The sequence below is a fragment of the Dasypus novemcinctus genome, chromosome 25 (assembly GCF_030445035.2).
Source record: "Dasypus novemcinctus isolate mDasNov1 chromosome 25, mDasNov1.1.hap2, whole genome shotgun sequence".
Classification (NCBI taxonomy): Eukaryota; Metazoa; Chordata; class Mammalia; order Cingulata; family Dasypodidae; genus Dasypus; species Dasypus novemcinctus.
Genome location: NC_080697.1, coordinates 59,738,960 through 59,757,577, shown reverse-complemented (window position 1 = coordinate 59,757,577; position 18,618 = coordinate 59,738,960). Strand labels below are relative to the sequence as shown.

General features: G+C 38.1%; 1 protein-coding gene across 1 annotated transcript in view; it reads left to right on the top strand.

The window, feature by feature from the left end:
* Nucleotides 1-18,618, top strand: part of MTMR9 (myotubularin related protein 9) — a 63,191-nt gene that overhangs the window by 21,126 nt on the left and 23,447 nt on the right. Inside the window, exons 2-3 of the mRNA XM_004447161.5 lie at nt 1,938-2,046; nt 6,067-6,192. Coding sequence (XP_004447218.1) covers nt 1,938-2,046; nt 6,067-6,192 — 235 coding nt within the window. The remainder of the gene's footprint in view (nt 1-1,937; nt 2,047-6,066; nt 6,193-18,618) is intronic.

Below are 18,618 nucleotides of genomic sequence, written 5' to 3'. Positions count from 1 at the left end.
GTGTATTGAGCTTTCTCTTCAATGCTTGATGCAGATTACACTGAAACCTTAGAAGAACGTCTGGTTAAAATGTAACTTTTCTCAGGTCTCTCCGACCCTGCAACCTGTGTGTTGCTCAGTAAATTTCCCTAGTGTGTGTACCTGTTTCCCCTCTGGGAAAGGATTTCCTTCCCTTAGTTTCTTTTCCCCAGTTCCTCTGGAGTCCTGGGCAGTTCTTTGTCTGCAGTTTTGCTCCTGGCAGTTGGTCAACACAGCTCCACTCCTGCACTCTGTCTGGTCCACCTTCCCACTCCAGCTTTCTTAGTGTGAACAGCTTCTCTGCCTCCAATAACTCCCAGACGAAGGGGGCCAGATAGCCCCCCTGCATCCATCCTCCATGGAGCCAGGTGGGGTTGAGGTACAGTACACTACAGTTCATGCAGGTGCACCAGCAATTCGACCCTGAGGACCTGGGCTGAGGATGTGCATGGCTGGTCAGAGCGCAGAGCAGGTTCATCCGCCTTCAGCAAGCCCCTCTGCATGCACTCGCGTGTGTGGCTCCAGGGCCACCATGGGTCTGTGGGACGTCAGGTCCTGGTTTTTTAATGTGGTGAGCCACTGAAGATCTGTAGTCAGACTACACTGGAACGCGCCTGTTCCAGGGAGCCACTGCAGTGAGTCGCACACTGGCACTTGGATCCGAGCGTGGGGCTGGGCTCTGGAGCAGTCGATATGCCCCACTGCTCTTCTGCCATTTTCAGGTGTTTTTTTTGTTTGTTTGTTTGTTTTGTTTTTGGTGGTTTTAAATTTTTTTCTTCCTCAGTTCTCTTTGAGTCATTCATTCTCCAGCCTCATTCATACTCTAGGGTTCCAGGAAAGTTCAACTGCCCTTTTATACTAAGAATTCTGTTCCTGGGGATGTCATATACTGCCATTTTAGTGATGTCACCAATCCAAAATACATGATATTACATAAGAGGCTTTCCACTGTGTTTATAAATTGTGGCTTTGTGGAATTTTCTTTAGTAGGACTTGATCTGTGTTAATAATGTTTGCCTGTTAGAATTAACAGTGTAGTAATATGAGGCATGAGAGTTGTTAACACGGGAAGACCAACTGTAGGATTCATGTTTTTAAACTGGGTAAAATGTAAGAAAAATTATCAGCCTTTGAGCAATTTAAGAATTGTTAGTTTAGGTAGTATTCAGAAATATTAATGGAAAAGAATTGGGGGAAATCAATGGCATAAGCAAAAGAGAAAAATTAGAGTCATTAGCAACTATAAACAAGTCAAAACATTAACAATAAAAAGAACACAAAACCCCAACTAAGGTAAAACTAGATTTGTTACAAAACTTAACAGGTACAAAATTTGTGATTAAATATGGTATTTACTCTGAAGTTTTCCTTAGTTAAGTATGATATTGCAAGTTAATAAATTTTTAAAATTGAAGAAGAAATGCTATATATATGAGTGAACTCCTGTAAGATTAGAAATAAGTAAAATCTGAAATGAAACATTTTCCTATGCTTCAGAAATATCTCTGTATAAACACTTAGCACATTACTTAAAGATCTTTTTTTCCTGTTCTTTAAGTAAGGCCCTAAATAATCTCCACTGAATGAATTAACCTATTGTGAATTTATGTATTTGAAAATTTTAAAAATACATATAATTTAAGTATTTTATGGCTCATATTTTAATGATACAGGCTTGACTCTTTCTTCCTTTCTTTTACCTTTTCTAACCTTTTAGTTTTGTCTGTATTGACTATTCCTTTTGTGTGTATGGTTTTTTAAATTTTAGTTTTGTTTTGGACTATTTCTTAGTCTAATTGGGGAGAAGAAAGTTGAATATAGTTGCTGATTACAACTATATTCTCTTTTCAAATAAATAATCATACATTTAAAAGTTAGTAGTATATATGTTTCAAAGTATGACTTGTAATTTCTTACAGATTTGTGGGATCACTGGGTACTATCATCATAAAATGTAAAGATTTTCGAATTATTCAGTTGGATATTCCTGGGATGGAGGAATGTTTGAATATAGCCAGCTCCATTGAGGTAAGTATTTCTGAAGCAGAATCTCATGAAAATAAGAAAAAAAACCATTCTTACCTTATGACTCAGTAATGCTCTTGACTGTTCTTCACTAGATATTTATTTGGTCGTGCTCTCTGACTCAGTCACCTATGAAGATATTTAGCAAAAGCCTCATCCTGATTCATTGTTAAAGGAATGTACTAGAATTTTATTGACTTACTGCAGTTTTTCCTGTTACTCATTTTATATGAGTTAACCAACTGCATCATCTAGTAGGAGAGTCCTATGAGTTCAGATTAATCAAATAATAGTAAAAGTTGTACCTTTTTTTTTTTTTTTGTATGAGTGCTTATTTGGAGAAACCATGTAAAGGAAGTAAAGAGGTTCTTGGGAGAAATTTTAAAGTGTTGCTTGATATTTCATGTTCACTATACAGATTTGATATTTTCTGTATACTAGTGGTAGCTCATGAACTTTATTATCTGCTCCAGTTGGTTTGCTCAGATTAAATTCTGTGTGGAATTTTTAACGAGTAAAACCGATACAGTTAGATTGGGTTTTGTTCAGGTTATCCTGGGGTGGGTATTGAGGGACCAAGAGGCCGCCGTTGACTTGGTCTTTCCCACCTGCCTTCTGAGGGCTTCCTCAAAGACACGGAGAGCCACAAGTGAGTAGTAAGCAGGTACAGTATTTCCTTCTCTATGAGAGTGGCAACTAGAAACAGGAGTTTTTTTTTTTCTTAAATATATTAGTATACCTTTTTGTAATAGATGCAATCACAGAAATTTGAATAGAAGTATTACTGTTTAATCATATTGTAATAGCACAATTTGACTCTTGACTTTATAACCTGCTAACTTGGGACCATGGGTAAAATACTTACCTTCTCTGACCATTAGTTTCCTAGTTTTGAAATAAGGATAATACCACCCACCTTTTAAGGCTGTTGTAAGAATTATATTAGTTGACATATGTAGAATGCTTAGTATAATAGACAAATAGCAGCTAGCATTTGAGGGCCTTCTGTCATTCATTTAGTGCAATTTTATGGTGAGATCATTTCTAAGTTTTGTTTTCTTTTATGTAAAGGAAATAATCATCACCAATGGTTGTGGTCTTTTGTTTTTATTAAATCTGCATTTTCATATATCAGATTTTCTTAAGACAAGATTTGTATGCTTTATTTGTATGAACAGTATTGAATATCTGGTTAGATTACAAATAATAGAAATTTTATTTGTATAATTTAAAATTTAAATTAAAGAGGTCACATTATATCCAGCCACTTTTGGTATACTCTCAAGTTTTAAATTGCCTTAATTTAAATCATTACCACTAAATTATAGCACTTAACTATATGTATATGGTATTTTCCAGATAATTATAGAGCCACACTGATTTTTTTTTTCCTCTGTCTTCTAGTAATTGACTAATCTGGGCTTTTGTGTCAAAAAAAAAAGCATTATTGACTTAGCTATTAAAAGGGGTCAGAACATATTAAAAGTCTTTAACTAGGATTTTGTTAGGTTTTTAGAACAATAGAGAAATAGAGGAACATCTGTCTTGATACTGAGCAAATGGCATGTAATATTTTTCTTTCTGCTTTTGCTAAGTTTTATTTAAGCAGATGAGAAGATGAGCTGAACTGTTTGTCTTATACATCTGTCATTGGGAAGTAGCATATGGTGTTGATTTAGCTGAGTTTACTAACATGAATGAGAAACTCACTATAGCTTCTAGACTGTCAAATTCAAATAATCTCCTACTGTTTGGCAGAGGAATGCTACTGACCTATTTCAGTTGCATGTGCATTTTTGTTTCAGTTTTGGGGTTGGATTTCTCACCTACCAGCCTACATTGTTTCATATCCGTTTTGTACCTAGTCATTTATAGTATGTTTAGCTGGTGAGTGTTGCCTGTGGTAAACCCCAGTGGTGAAGCAATAGGGCAAAGCATAGTCCTGCATTTGCATTCACTTAGTTTTGTTAGCATCTTACACTAACCAGTTGTTTAATTATATATATTACCAAAAGCTCTTTAGAAACTGACTCATTATATAGAAGCCTTTAGGGCTGAAAAGAAACCATGGGATTATGAGTCATCTTTATAATTTCACCGGCATAAAGTTGAATGCTCTGTTGAACATTACAAATACAAATAGTGAACTTGGCCTCTAGCCTTTCCCAGCACCCAGTCCACCCTCCTCCCTTCTTCCTGTGGACACATCCTGACATGAATTTCTCGTGTAGCATAGTAGAACTGTTCTTTGTGATCTAGGGTCCATATATCCAAATATATTCTGCTGCCACAAATAGAATACCATTGGAAGAATAACTGACAAATGCTCAGTTTTCTAAATTTTAGCAGGAAATCTAATGATGTTTAAACTCCCTTTTGGTTTTTGTTTTTTTAATTTAAAAAAATTTTAAACTCCCTTTTGGAGTTGAAATGTTTTCAGTTCTTTCAGCATTAAAGTATTTTAAAAAAGAGGATCTCTAGTGGCATAAAATATATCGTTACATGTCAAAATATGAGTGCTTATTGCCTGCCAGAGTGGTTGCCAACTTGCATTTAAAATAAAGGCTGCATTGCTTGATGGCGTCTCTGGCCTAGGTCAGACATGTACATTGGGCTTTCTGCTTCAGCTCAGTGTCATTGGTAGTGAAAGACGAGATCGAAGTGCTTAATGGTTTATACAGCTAGAGCTGTGCTTCTCCATGTTTTCTTTTTCCTCAGCTTTGGGGCAAGGCTTCATGATTTATGGACGGATAGAAAAATAATATGGGATGGGAATATTTTTCCTGAACTGCTGAACTTATGTCTGATCTATTTTTCAGTAAGTCACGGGCCTAGTCCTTTCGTAAGTCTGATCCTACAGTGAACTGGAGAGAGAGAACTTCATTCTTGAGAGTTTTAGTATTCTTAGAATATCCTCTTCCCCTAATAATGTATTACCTCTCTTCCAGTTTCTCCATAATTACTTCCATTTAAATTATGCTAATTGATTTTGGTGCCTTTTTTCCCCAGCCATAGAAATGCTTTCCATAACCGCCTTGCTGGATGAATGAAACTGTCGGGTGATGGAGGATGTTGTGTCTGTCCTTCCCACCTTGTCAGGTTTTCCTGGTGTTACCTCCCAAATTCTAGTGTTCCAGACAAATATAATTTTATTTTGGGACCATGAGTTACTACCTGGTTTGAGTATGGGTCATTGTAGTATATAAAGCTATGATGATATGATGATATATAATTAATGGCATATCACTATAGGAAGGAAGGAAATGAACATTTGTCGAGTTTCTACATATATGAAACATATAATGGCCAAAATTCATTTAGAGTTTATTATGTGTTAGGCACTCCTCTACACTTGTTACACATATCTTCTCTCTTGATGCTCCTAGCAACTCTATGAGGTAGGTAATGTTATTTCTCCCATTTTATAATTGAGGAATTTGAGGCATAGCATGGTTAAATTACTTAAACACTATTGGAGCATCCAGGATTTGGAATTTGAGTTAAACTATCTGACTTTTTAGTCTGATTCCTGGTTGCTAAACTGTATCACCCTTTTTTATAGTTACTAACAGACAGTGATTTTTATATAATTTGTATTTGTTTATATATATAGTTTCTAACTAAGTTTTGAGTCAAGGTATTGCTGACTGCCCCAAAACTGTTTGTTTTCTGATTTAAAGACAAATTTGGACCTTTTTTTTATTAGGCTTTTATTGGGTGGTTTCAGAAAGGAGTTACTTCATTTTTCTCCTATATAGCTGTGCACGTTTTTTGTTGTACTTTTGTTCATTCAGTAAGTTCTTACTGAGGGCATGTTGTGTACTAGATACCTTGTTAGATTCTGGAAGCATGGAAATTAGCTTCAGGAAGACCGTAATTGTATCTACTGATAAATATATTAGAGAAATATACTGAGTGCCAATTCTTATTGGCCATATTTGTATAATAAGAAGTTGTCAGTTAAAAATTGTTTCTTTCATATGGTAAGCTCTTTTTTTTCTTTGTTTTCTTTTTACCTTCTAGGCATTATCTACCCTGGACTCCATCACTTTGATGTACCCTTTCTTTTACCGGCCCATGTTTGAAGTGATAGAAGATGGCTGGCATTCCTTCCTTCCTGAGCAAGAGTTTGAACTCTACTCTTCAGCTGTGAGTTAGATTTTGAGAACTGTGGTTAATGAGAAATAAGCCAGTGCCTTATATTACTTGTGAAAACGGTCACTTCCTTTTGAAGAGTAAGAAGGTGAGGTTGGCTTATCTGTGCCTAGATGTCATCTATTAGTGCTGCAGCCTTTGTCGCTCAAAGGTATGGTAGTTTGAGGCTCTTGTGAGTATACTGGAGACGGGACCTTTTGGTCAGATCCAGTTAACAGTCATTGGAGTAGATCACTTCCGTAAGGCATGGCCCAGGGTGGGTCTTAATCCTCTTTCTGGAGTCCTTATATCTGGGATGAATATGGAGAGAGAAAAAGACATAGGAACTCAGAGAGAAATCCCTAGAAGCTGAGAGAGAAGGTCCTGTTCTGGGGAGAAAGGGAGAGATCAGACACTGCCACTTGCCCTGCCGTGTGACAGGAGTCAGGATCACTGGCAGCCATGGCTTTGGGAAGAGATTTTCGTCTGATGCCTTGATTTGGACATTTTTCTCAGCCTCACTGTAAGCTTATGAGCTCATAAATTCCTGTTGTAAAAGCCAGCCCATTTAGGATATATTGCCTTGGCAGCCTTTAACAAGCTAAATAAAAGGCTTGTGTAACTTGTTCTTGGTGCTGTAGCTCAAGTGGTTTTCTTCCTGTGGATATACTGTATTCCAAGTATTACTGTTTTCTATTTTGAAAAAAAAAATGACATTGATAGAACTTTAAGATCTGAATAAGATAGTTTTGACATGTTATGAGTTATTATTTGGTGTTTTAAGTGTCTGTGTAGAAACAATTGTATATGTAGTATTTAAGTCCTGAGATTCCAAGAAGGAAGAGAGATTAGACCCATGATATTATCCAGTCTCTGCTTGAAATCTCTAGTGCAGTAGGATTTGCAGAATCACACTGTACCCATACCATTTGGGGACAGCTCTAATTGTTAGGTCTTCCTTATATTATTAAACTCTTCCTCTAATGTGTACCAAGTGTTTTACATTTTGCCTTGAGTAATGTAGATTGGTTTATTCCTCTCATATGAATAGTCTTTAAAATGTATGTGACTAAGATGAAAACTATAAAACTCCTTTGTGGGGTTTATATTAAAAATATAATAATAGATAGATATACATAATGTTGGGAGCGATAAAAAGAATGTATGCCGACCTCAGCGAGAGTCAGTAGCACGGCTGCCAGAGAAGAGCCAACCCTCTCATTTGAGCAAACTATAATTAGCTCCTCACAATATGCCAGGTCCCACAACATGGCAGAATCCAAATCTGCCCTGTCACTTCCTTATTCTTCTTCCCTTTCAGGCCTTTGTTCTCCGTCTTCCCGCCACTGCCCAGACTGATAAGGCAGTGCGCAGGCGCAAGGCGGGGAAACTGAAACCCACCCTACACGTCAGTAGCAACCATAGCCAATCCCTAACTTCCACCTCCGCCTATTACCCCTCCCCTTCCCAAGAGTATATATGCTTTGTTCCCCTCAATAAAATTTGCAGCTTGATCCTCACCCTGTCTCGCTGTCATTCCTCGCGTCTCCTGCCTCACCATTCCCATCCACGCAACCACGAGCCCCCGTTTACTGCCCCGCTGGCCGGGGCATTCACAACATAATACATTTATAACATGGCTGCGTTATGTATGGAAACTACAGCGTTAAGGATACTGGGTGTGGGGTGGGTGAGTGGACAAATAGACCTATAAAGTTGCAAGGTTTTCTGTTACATAATGTAGCATGACATTTAAGTTAAAGATGTATATTGTAGCCTGTTGAGCAGGGTTTCTCAACCCTGGCACTGCTGACATTAGGGCTACATGTTTCGTTGTCTCGTGCACTGTAGGATGTTTAGCACCACCTGCTAGCTGTCACTAGCACTCCTCCTATAAGTTTATTACAAACAGAAATGTCTCTAGACAGTGCCAAATGTTCTCTCTCTTTTTCTTCCCCCATCTTGTTGCATCATTGTCCTTTTGGTGCGTTGTGGGGGCTTGCGCCTATCTCTGCACTGTGCAGGGGCCTGCATCTCACCATGCAGGTCTGGGGCGCCTTTTTTCTTTCTTTTTTTCCACTAGGAGGAACCACGTGGTCGAACCTGGGTCCTCCATATGGTAAATGGGAGATCAGTTGCTTGAACCACAGCTGCTTCCCGCCAAATGTTCTCTTGGGGCAGAAATTGCCCGTGGTTGAGAATCATTGCCCTAGAGTAGTCAGTTTGGAAGAAAAATGAAGTGGTACAAGTATAAAACTTTGATACAGAGTTCGAGTCATCAAGGTGGCAATGTCAGCCACTTCAGGGCTCCGTATCCCCACAGAAGCTTTAAGCAGCAAACGAGTAGCCACAACCATCTTTCTCAAAGCTCTAAAAAGCAGTTAAAGGGCTGCAGTGACAGAGCAAGTGCCTAATCAAGAAAAAGGCAACTTAAAAGTGGTAGGATCTCGTGGTGCCATGATCCGCTCACCAGCTCCGTGTGGGCTGGCCTGTGTTCCCAGTGCAGGCCCCGGTCCTGTTCTGGAGGGAGCAAAGTAACCTTTGCGCGCACACCAGGAGCAGGTGGCCTGTGCCATTCTGTCTGGTGCAGCATGGAGGACTCGACCAGGGTACCTGCGGCATATGTGCTCTCCCAAAACTTGCCCAGAATGCTGTGGGAGCACAGTCAAATCCCAGGTGCCTGGGGCACGGCACTGCTGGCTCTGGGATATATAGTGAAATGCCTTTTCCTATGGAAAAATGGATTATTGGATTCTTTTTTTTTTTTTAATACATTTTTATTTTTTTATTTTTATTTTTTAAAGATTCATTTTATTTATTTCTCTCCCCTCCCCCCCCCCCCCCACTTGTCTGTTCTCTGTGTTTATTTGCTGTGTGTTCTTCTTTGTCCACTTCTGTTGTTATCAGCGGCACGGAAATCTGTGTTTCTTTTTGTTGTGTCATCTTGGTGTGTCAGCTCTCCGTGTGTGCGGCGCCATTCCTGGGCAGGCTGTACTTTCTTTTGCTCTGGGCGGCTCTCCTTACGGGGCGCACTCCTTGCGTGTGGGGCTCCCCTACGCGGGGGACACCCCTGTGTGGCAGGGCACTCCTTGCGCGCATCAGCACTGTGCATGGGCCAGCTCTACATGGGTCAAGGAGGCCCAGGGTTTGAACTGTGGACCTCCCATGTGGTAGACGGATGCCCTAACGACTGGGCCAAGTCTGCTTCCCGGCTCTTGGATTCTTATAAATGGGAATTCCTAGCACCAAGCACACATACCCAGGGCAAGATGTGTGCGCAGAAAAGACTAGAAAAGACCCTCTGTTTGCGCCTTGGGCTGTGCTTTCAACTTACTGTTAGGGCAGCTAAACTCTGAAGGAAGGCACTTATACAGGCCAGTCTGCAAAGACAGAGAAAGGTGGATTCTTTTTTTGTTTTTGTTGTAGTTGTTGTTAGCTCCTAGCATTCAGGGAAATCTATATACAACCAGATAGCACTAGCTGTATACAACCTTAAGGAATAGATCCTCAGTGTCTAAATTTCAGAGATAACACATTAAAATATCACATCATCCAGGTTGCAACAAAAGATTTCAAAACATACAGAGAAACAAGAAATGGCCCATGCAAAGGAGGAGGATAAAGAATTATAGACCATCAATAAAGAAGACCAGAGATTGGACATGCCAGACAGACATTTGAGGGGGTGGGGAAAGGTGCCCAGAGAGTTGAAGGAAAACATGGAAGAAAAGCTAAAGGAAATCAGGAATGATAGGTGAACACAAAGAGACTGTCCAGTAAAAGGACAGAAATCATGAAAAGGATCCAAACAGCTGAAGACCACAGTAACAGAAATTAGAAATTCCCTGTAGGTGTTCAACAGGAGACTGGAGCTGGCAGGAGATTCAGTGAACTTGAAGATAAGACAACTGAAATTACTCAGTCTGAGGAACAGAAAGAAAAAGATGAAAAATGAACAGAACCTGGGCGACTTGTGGGGCCCATCTGGCATACTAGTATATGCATTGAGAGAATCCCAGGAAGAGAAGAGAGAAAAAGGGCAAAGAGATTATCTGTAGAAATAATGACTGAAAACTTCAATTTAATGAAAGACATGAATATACATATCCAAGAAGCTCAACAAATTAAACAGGATAAACCCAAATAAGCCTGTACCAAGACATAGCTTAATCGAACTGTCATATGCCGAAGATAAAGAGAATTCTGAAAGCTGGAAGAGAGAAGCAGCATGGCATATACAAGGGAGTCTTAATAAGACTAAGTGCCAGTTTCTCATGGGAAACCAGAGAGGCAAGAAGGCAGTGGGATGACAGTGCTGAAAGAAAAAAATTCCCAATCGAGAATTCTGTATCCGGCAAAACTGTCTTTCAAAAATTAGAAAGAGATGAAGATATTACCAGAAAAACAATAGCTGAGGAATTTCATCCCCATTAGGCTGGGCCTAAGACAGATGTGAGAGTCCTGCAGTTTGGAAGGAAGTAGACAATAGATCAAAGCCACATGAAGACGATCTCTAGTAATGATTGCGGCATGGGTAGATATAAATGCCGTAGTAGTCTATTTTTGGTTTGTCACTCCACTTTTTATTTCCTATAATGTCTAAAATGCATATTCATAAAAAACAATGATAAATTATTTTGTACTTATAAGATATAAATGTGTAATTTGCAACAAAAACTAAATAAAGGTAGAGGCATGGAGGAGTATAGGAACATAATGTGTGTATGCTGTTGAAATTAAGTTGTTACCAAGCCAAAGAAACTGTTGAAGATTTAGGATACTAAATTTAAACTCCATGGTAACCACAAAGAAAATATTGGACAGAGGAGTATAGAAACATATTGTGTGTATATGCTATTGAAGTTAAGTTAGTATGAAACCAAACAAAACAGGTGTAGATTTAGGGTATTAAATTAAATCCCCATGGTAACCACAAAGAAAATATTGGAAAAATATGCACAAAAAGAAATGAGATTATAAAGGATTCACTACAAAAATGGGCAAGGGACTTTGTGATGGTTTGAAGCTGTATATGCCTCAGTAAAACTTGTTCTTAAAATCTAACTCAGGGAGTGGATGTGGCATAAGCATTTGAGTTCCCACCCTCCCACGTAGGAGGTCCTGGGTTTGGTTCTTGGTACTTTCTGAAAAAAACTAAAACAACAAGCAAAACAAACAAACAAAAACAACTTAGGGAAGTCGATGCGGCGGCTCAGTGGTTGAGTGCTGGCTTCCCACGTATGAGGCCTGGGTTCAGTCTCTGGCCCTGGTACCTCAGAAAAAAAAATCGAATCCATTCCTGTGGGTGTGAACCCACTGAAAGTAAGACCTTGTGATGAAGCTGCTTGAGTTAAGGTGTGGCCCGCCTCACTCGGGATGGGCCTTGATCCTGTTACTGGAGTCCTCTATGAATGCATGCGTGCACACCACAGAGAGCCGTGAGAAGCAAGACGCTGAAATGGAGCCGGGAAGGGAAGGGGAGACCAGGAGGCGCTGCCACCTGCCTTGCCACATGACAGAGGAGCCAAGGACCAGCCGCCAGCCTAGATCACCCCACTTCATGGGGAGAAAGCATCACTTTGATGAAGCCTTGATTTGGACATTTTCCTGGCCTCAAAATTGTAAGCAAATAAATTCTCATTGTTTAAGCCAACCCATTTCATGACATTTGCTTTAAGCATCCTTGGAAACTAAAACAGACTTGAATTAGACATTTCTCCAAAGAAGATATACAAATGGCCAATAAGCACATGAAAAGATGCTCAATATCATTAGCCATTAGGTAGATAAAAATCAAGACCAAAATGACGTACAGCCTCATACCCACCAGAGTGGCATTTATTAATAATTTTTAAAACCCCAGAAAATAACGTGCTATTGAGGATGAAGGGAATTGAAAGCTTTAGTACATTGTTGCTTGGAATGTAATCTGTTGCATCCATGGTGGAAAAATGTTCAGTGCAGGAGTTCTTAATCTTTTTTTTCCATGGGCCCCTTGGCCAGTTGGTGAAAACCATGCACCTTTTCTCAGCATGTAGCAGCAGATGGTTTTATGACACTAAATTAGCTTTGGGTCTAACAAAAAGGTTGATTTTTTCAGTTCAAGCTCATGGACACCTGAAATCTTTCCACAGATCCCTGATTAAGAACTCCTGGTTTAGTGGTTCCTCAAAGAGTTAAGCATATGTAACTACCATATGCCCAGCACTCCCACTTCTAAAAGAATTGAAAGCAGAGACTCAAACAGATATTTGTATACCAGAATTTATAGTGACATTATTCACAATAGCCAAAAGGTGGAAGCAACCCAAATGTCCCTTAGCAGATGAATGGATAAACAAAAAATGTGGAATATACATACAATGAATGTTATTCAGTCTTAAAAAGAAATAAAGCTCTGATACCTAGTACTACATGGATGGACACTGAAGACATCTCGTTGAGTGAAATAAGTCATACACAAAGGGACAAATATTATATAATTCTACTTATATGAAGTAGCATAAATATGCAAATTCAAAGAGACAGAAAGTCAAGCACAGGTTGCCACGAGTGAGGGACAAGGGATAGAGGCAGTTAAGGCATCATGTGTGCATGGTTTCTTTTTGCGTTGATTGGTAAGTACTGGTCATGGATGGTGATGAGGGTTGCCAACATTGTGAGTATAATTAGTTAGCCCCACTGAATTGCATGGTTGGGAGTGGCTGTGATGGGAAAGTTCATGTGTATATTTTTCAACAATTGAAAAACAGGGAGAGATTAAAAAGACAGTAACACCTAAAGGCAATACGTGATTCTGGGCTGGATCTAATAATGGAGGAGAAAATGGCCAAAAGGACATTATTGGGACATGAAAAAAAATTGGAGCACAGACTGTAAGCTTTATGTCAACATTAAACTTCTTGAACTTAATAACTCTACTTAAGGTGGTTACATAAGTGTTACCCTGTTCTTTGGAAATGGATGTGTAAATATTAATTGTTCAAGGAACATGATGTATGCAACCTATTCTGAAATGTTTAGAAAATAAATAGAAAGGTGGATAGAGAGAATGATACAAATGTGGTAAAACATTAAAAGTTGGTGAATGTGTGTATCTGGGTGGGGGATATTTTGTAGTTCTCTGTATGAGGTTTGTATTATTTTGCAACTATCCTATAAAGTTGAAATTATTTCAGAATAAGTTTAAAAAAAGAATCAATACATATATTAAAATAGGATTCTAAAAAAATCTTTAAACAGTCCAAAAGATTGTGGGAAAGGGGAAACAGCAATAAAGATGGAAAATAGATAATTGAATGGTACACTGAAATCCAGCCATATCAATAATTATTTTAAATATTTATGAGCCCAACATTCCAAAAGTCAGAGGTTGTCAGAATGAATTAGGGGAAAAAAAGAGAAAACCTAAATATATACTGTGTATAAGAGATTCATTGTGAATATAAAGACAAATAGGTTGAAAGTAAATGGAAAGAAAAAGATAAGCCTTGCAAAATAAGAATTAAAGGCCTGAATTGGCCATACTAAATTTATATTTATTAAAAGACTTAAAGGCATAAAGTATTATCAGATAGTGTCATTTCATAATAATAAAAGGGCTGATTCTTAAGGAAGATATAACAATTAATATATATGTGCCTAAGAGCAAAATTGACAGAACTGAAGGAAGTAATAGTTCCATAGTCATGGTAGTGGATTGTTAAAACTGCTTTCCCAGCTGTCAATACAACAACTAGAATAAAACAAAACAAGTACAGATGTAGATCTGAACACTAATTCATATTTGTAGAATACTACACTCAATTTCTACAGAATAACACTCTTTTCAAGAGTATTCACTATATTATCTGAGGGACCATGTGCTGGGATATGAAAGAAGTCTCAGTACATTTAAAAGAAATAAAGCCATACAAAGTATGAGCTCTTACTGTAAAGGAATAAATAAGAAATAATAAGTTTAAGGTATCTAGGAAAAACTTAAGTATCTCAAAATTAAACAAAATACTTCAATAATCCATGGATCAAAGATGAAATTACAAAAGAAATTAGAAAATATGTGAATTGAATGAAAATGAAAAGGCAATGTAGAAAAATTTGTGGAATACAGCTAAAGCAGTGTTTACGGGGTAATTTATAGCTTTAAATGTTTATATCAGAAAAGAAACGTCTAAAATTTTTTAAATCTCCAAGTCAAGAAACTAGAATAAGAAGAGCAAATTAAGTGGACAGAATGGAATAATAAAAATAAAAACAAATCAATAAAATAACTAGAATAAACAAATTTAGCAAGGTTGCAGGAGGTAAGAACAGTATATAAAACCTAACTTTGTTGGCAGCAAATGATCTGAAAATGAACGAACTATTTGGGAATAAATTTAACAAAAGAGTGCAAGAGCTATAAACTGAAGAACAAAATGTGGCTGAGGGAAGTTTTAAGAATATCTGGAAAAAGTGAGGAATTATACCTTGTTTATGGATTGGAAGACTCAATATTGTTAAGATCAGCGATAGGCAAAGCTTTCTTAGATGACACTAAAAGTTACTGAAAACAGATTAGTGTTTTCCTGGTCGGGGGTGGGGGGTGGGGGCAAGGGGTGGAGGGAGGTATGAACTGTAAGGATATACCAGGAACTTTACTGGGAGGTGATTGAAATTTTTGTTATCTTGATTATGGTGATGGTTTCATTGATGTATGCAACTGTCAAACCTCATCAAACTACTGTAAATGCATCGTTTGTTTTTAATAAGCCCCATTAAAGTTGATTAAAAAGAAGACAACAGAAAATAACTTAATATTATTGTTCCAGTAGCTAATTAGAAACATTTAAAAAGAGAATTCGTGATCTGGAATATAGATCTGAAGTAATTATTCAGAATATAGAACAGAGAAACAAATGGAATAGAAAATCTGATAGAAAGTGTGATGGTTAAGTTCATATGTCAGCTTGGCTAGGTGCTAAGTGTCCAGTTGTTTGGTCAAGCAAACCCTGGCTTGATTGTTACTGTGAGGATATTTTGTGTATTTAAAGCATCAGTCAGTGATTGCATCTGTGTCAACAGTCAACTGAAGAGATTGCCTTCAATGGTGGGAGAAGTCTCATCCAGTCAGTTGAAGGTTTTAAAGGAGAAGTGATACTTTCGGCAGTCAGAAGGGAGAATTCCCATTTTTACTTCAGCCAGCCAGTCTCCTGGAAATTCATCAAAAACCTTCATCAGAGTTCCCAGCTTGCAGCCTGCCCTACAGAATTTGAACTTGCCCATCTACACAGTCATATGAGGCAGTTGTAATAAAAATCTCATAATATTTACATATATCTTACATAGTTACATATATAAAACTCTGATGAATACTTAAGTTAGAGATATGGATGATAAAGGGGAAAAATTCAGCATTTATCAAATGGGACTTCAAGGAGATGATAATAGAGAAAATGGAAGTAAGGCAGTATTCAAAGAGATAATCATTGAAAATGCTCCAGAATCAATGAAAATCATTAACCCTTACAGTCAGAGATCCCAGCAAACCTCATTCTGGATAATAAAAAAAGAAATCTTTAGCTGCACACATTGCTGTCCAACTGCCGGACAGCGAGGAGAACATCACAAAATTAGCCAGAGAGAAAAGACAAGTGACCTGCATGGGAAAGCAGTTAGATTGACAGCCAACTTGTCAGTAGCAACTGTGGGATCCAGAATAAATTCTTCGAAGTGCCAAGGAAAATTGGTTGTCCACTGAGATGCTATATCCATTAAAACTCTCTCTTCAAAAAATCAGACAGCTAGAAATATTGCTAGATTAAAAACCGAACAAGTTTTTTACCCAAGTCCTTCATTAGAAGAATTTCTAATGTGTGTCAAGAAGGAAAAATTATAGGCGGTACAAGATATAATGATAAGTAAAGAAAATAGAAATATGATAATATAACATTATTACTGTGGTGTAGTACACAAATGTGTAGTTTTAGGGTCACAAAGTAAACAAAATCAAGAAACAGCTAAATTTTGGACAAAATAGCACATGAGACAAGAGGTAATAATGGGATTTAGTATTCAGAGATAATTTCTCAGGAGTTAGGTAAAGACTGAGCAGTCTTTAACTTCATTAAGTGTTTGCTTTAAATTTTCAAGTGTAATCAGTAAAAGAATAGAAAATAGCTTAAACTTGTAAGGAAAATGGAGGAAAATGCAATGATGGAAGTAAAATTAAATTCAACAGATGGCCAGGAAGTAGGAAAAATATCACAGAGAAAGTAGAAAAATTAACTACACAAATTCAGATGGTAGAAATAAATTCAGATATCAATAAATATAAATGTGTATTAGTATATGTTTCCAGTTACAAGTTAAAGATTGTCAGTTAGGATTAGAGAGGAAAAGAACAACTCTAATAAAATTCAAATACATACTGATACCTTTTTTTTTTAAGATTTATTTTTTATTTATTTCTTTTCCTCCCCCCCCCAGTTGTCTTCTCTGTGTGTCCATTTGCTGTGTGTTCTTCTGTGACCGCGTCTGTCCTTATTGTCCTTATCAGTGGCACTGGAAATCTGTGTTTCTTTTTGTTGTGTCATCTTGTTGTGTCAGTTCTCCGTGTGTATGTGTATGGCCCATTCTCGGGCAGGCTGCACTCTTTCGCGATGGGCGACTCTCCTTACGGGGCACACCCCTTGCGAGTAGGGCTCCCCTACTCTGGGGACACCCCTGCATGGCAGGGCACTCCTTGTGCGCATCAGCACTGCGCGTGGGCCAGCTCCACACGGGTCAAGGAGGCCCGGGGTTTGAACCACGAACCTCCCATGTGGTAGACAGATGCCCTATCCACTGGGCCAAGACTGCTTCCCAGTACTGATACCTTGATATTGGATTTCTAGCATTCAAAACCATGAGACAATAAATTACTGTTGTTTGAGGCGGAAAAGATCAAATGTAATGCGTGAAGACTAATTGGGCCCTGAATTTTTAAAAAAAGACTACAAAAGACATTTGGAGACATGTTAATGTGGACCCTAAACTAGATGATATTAGTGAATTAATGTTAGTTTTTTTAGATGTGATAATGACACGTGGAGTGTAAAACAGCATCTTCATTCTTAGGGATGAATGCTGAAGCATTTACCAGGAACTTAAGGAAACATAAAGAGAGAGAAAGGTTGGAAGTCAGACAATGGAAAAAAATGATCTACTAGGCAATACTAACCAAAAGAAAACTGGTGTAGCTATATAAATATCAGACAAAATAGACTTTAAGGCAAAAAGCATTATTAGTGATAAGGCCATTATACCATGATAAAACATTTGGTTTGTTGGGAGGATATAACATTTCCAAATTAATGTGCCCTAAATAACATAACTTTGAAATATAGAAAGCAAAAAAGACAAAACTGAATTCACCGTATTTGTGGACAATTTAAAAATAACTCATTAATTGAAAACAGACAAAAATAATCACAAGATTTTTGACCATTTAAGCAATTAGTAACAAGCCTGATCAACCAGACATATGTAATATACCCAATAATTTGAGAATATAATTTTTATTGTTATAATATTTAAGCATGGATAGAACAATTAGAAAAAGAGATTTATGTATTAGGCATAAAGAAGTCTCAAAAGGTTTAAAATAATTTTTATCCTACAGTGTAGGTAGGATGGACTTTGGAACTAAGCGGCCTGGGTTTGAATCAAGGCTCCACCACTTACTAAGTGTGTAATCTTTGGCAAGTTACCTAACCTTTTTGCCCTTCATTTTTCTTCCTCTATAATTTAGAAATAATAATAATACCTACCTATGGGGTTCCCGTGAATATTGAATGGGTTATCACTTGAAAAGCCTTGAGAACAGTACATGACAAATGTGAACATGTACTTATATAAACTTACTATTTGCCATATGCTATTCCCATGGCTTTTTTTTTTATCCGCCTCCCCCCCCCATGGCTTTTTGTGTGCTGTGCATGTGTGTTCTTCTGTATCTCTGTTTATTTTCTTTCCCCTCCCCGCTTGTGGCTTGCTTGCTGTCTGCTCTCTGTGTCCATTCGCTACGTGCTCTTCTGTGTTCTTGCTTGTCCCTTTTTTGTTGCGTCGCCTTGCTGAGTCGGCTCTTGGCGGCGTCTGCGGGCGGGACGTTGCTCCGCAGTGTGCAGAGGAGCCTGCCTTCATAAGGAGGCCCCGGGACACGAACCCACGTGGTGGACGGGAGCCCACTGATTGAGCCTCAGCCGCTTCCCTATTCCCAGGGCTTTTTTTTTTTTTTTTTTTTTTAATTTTTTTATTTTTTATTGACTTTGTAATAATATTACATTAAAAATATATATGTGAGGTCCCATTCAACCCCACCCCCCCACCCCCCCTCTCCCCCCCCCCAACAACACTCGTTCCCATCATCATGACACATCCATTGGATTTGGTAAGTACATCTTTGGGCACCTCTGCACCTCA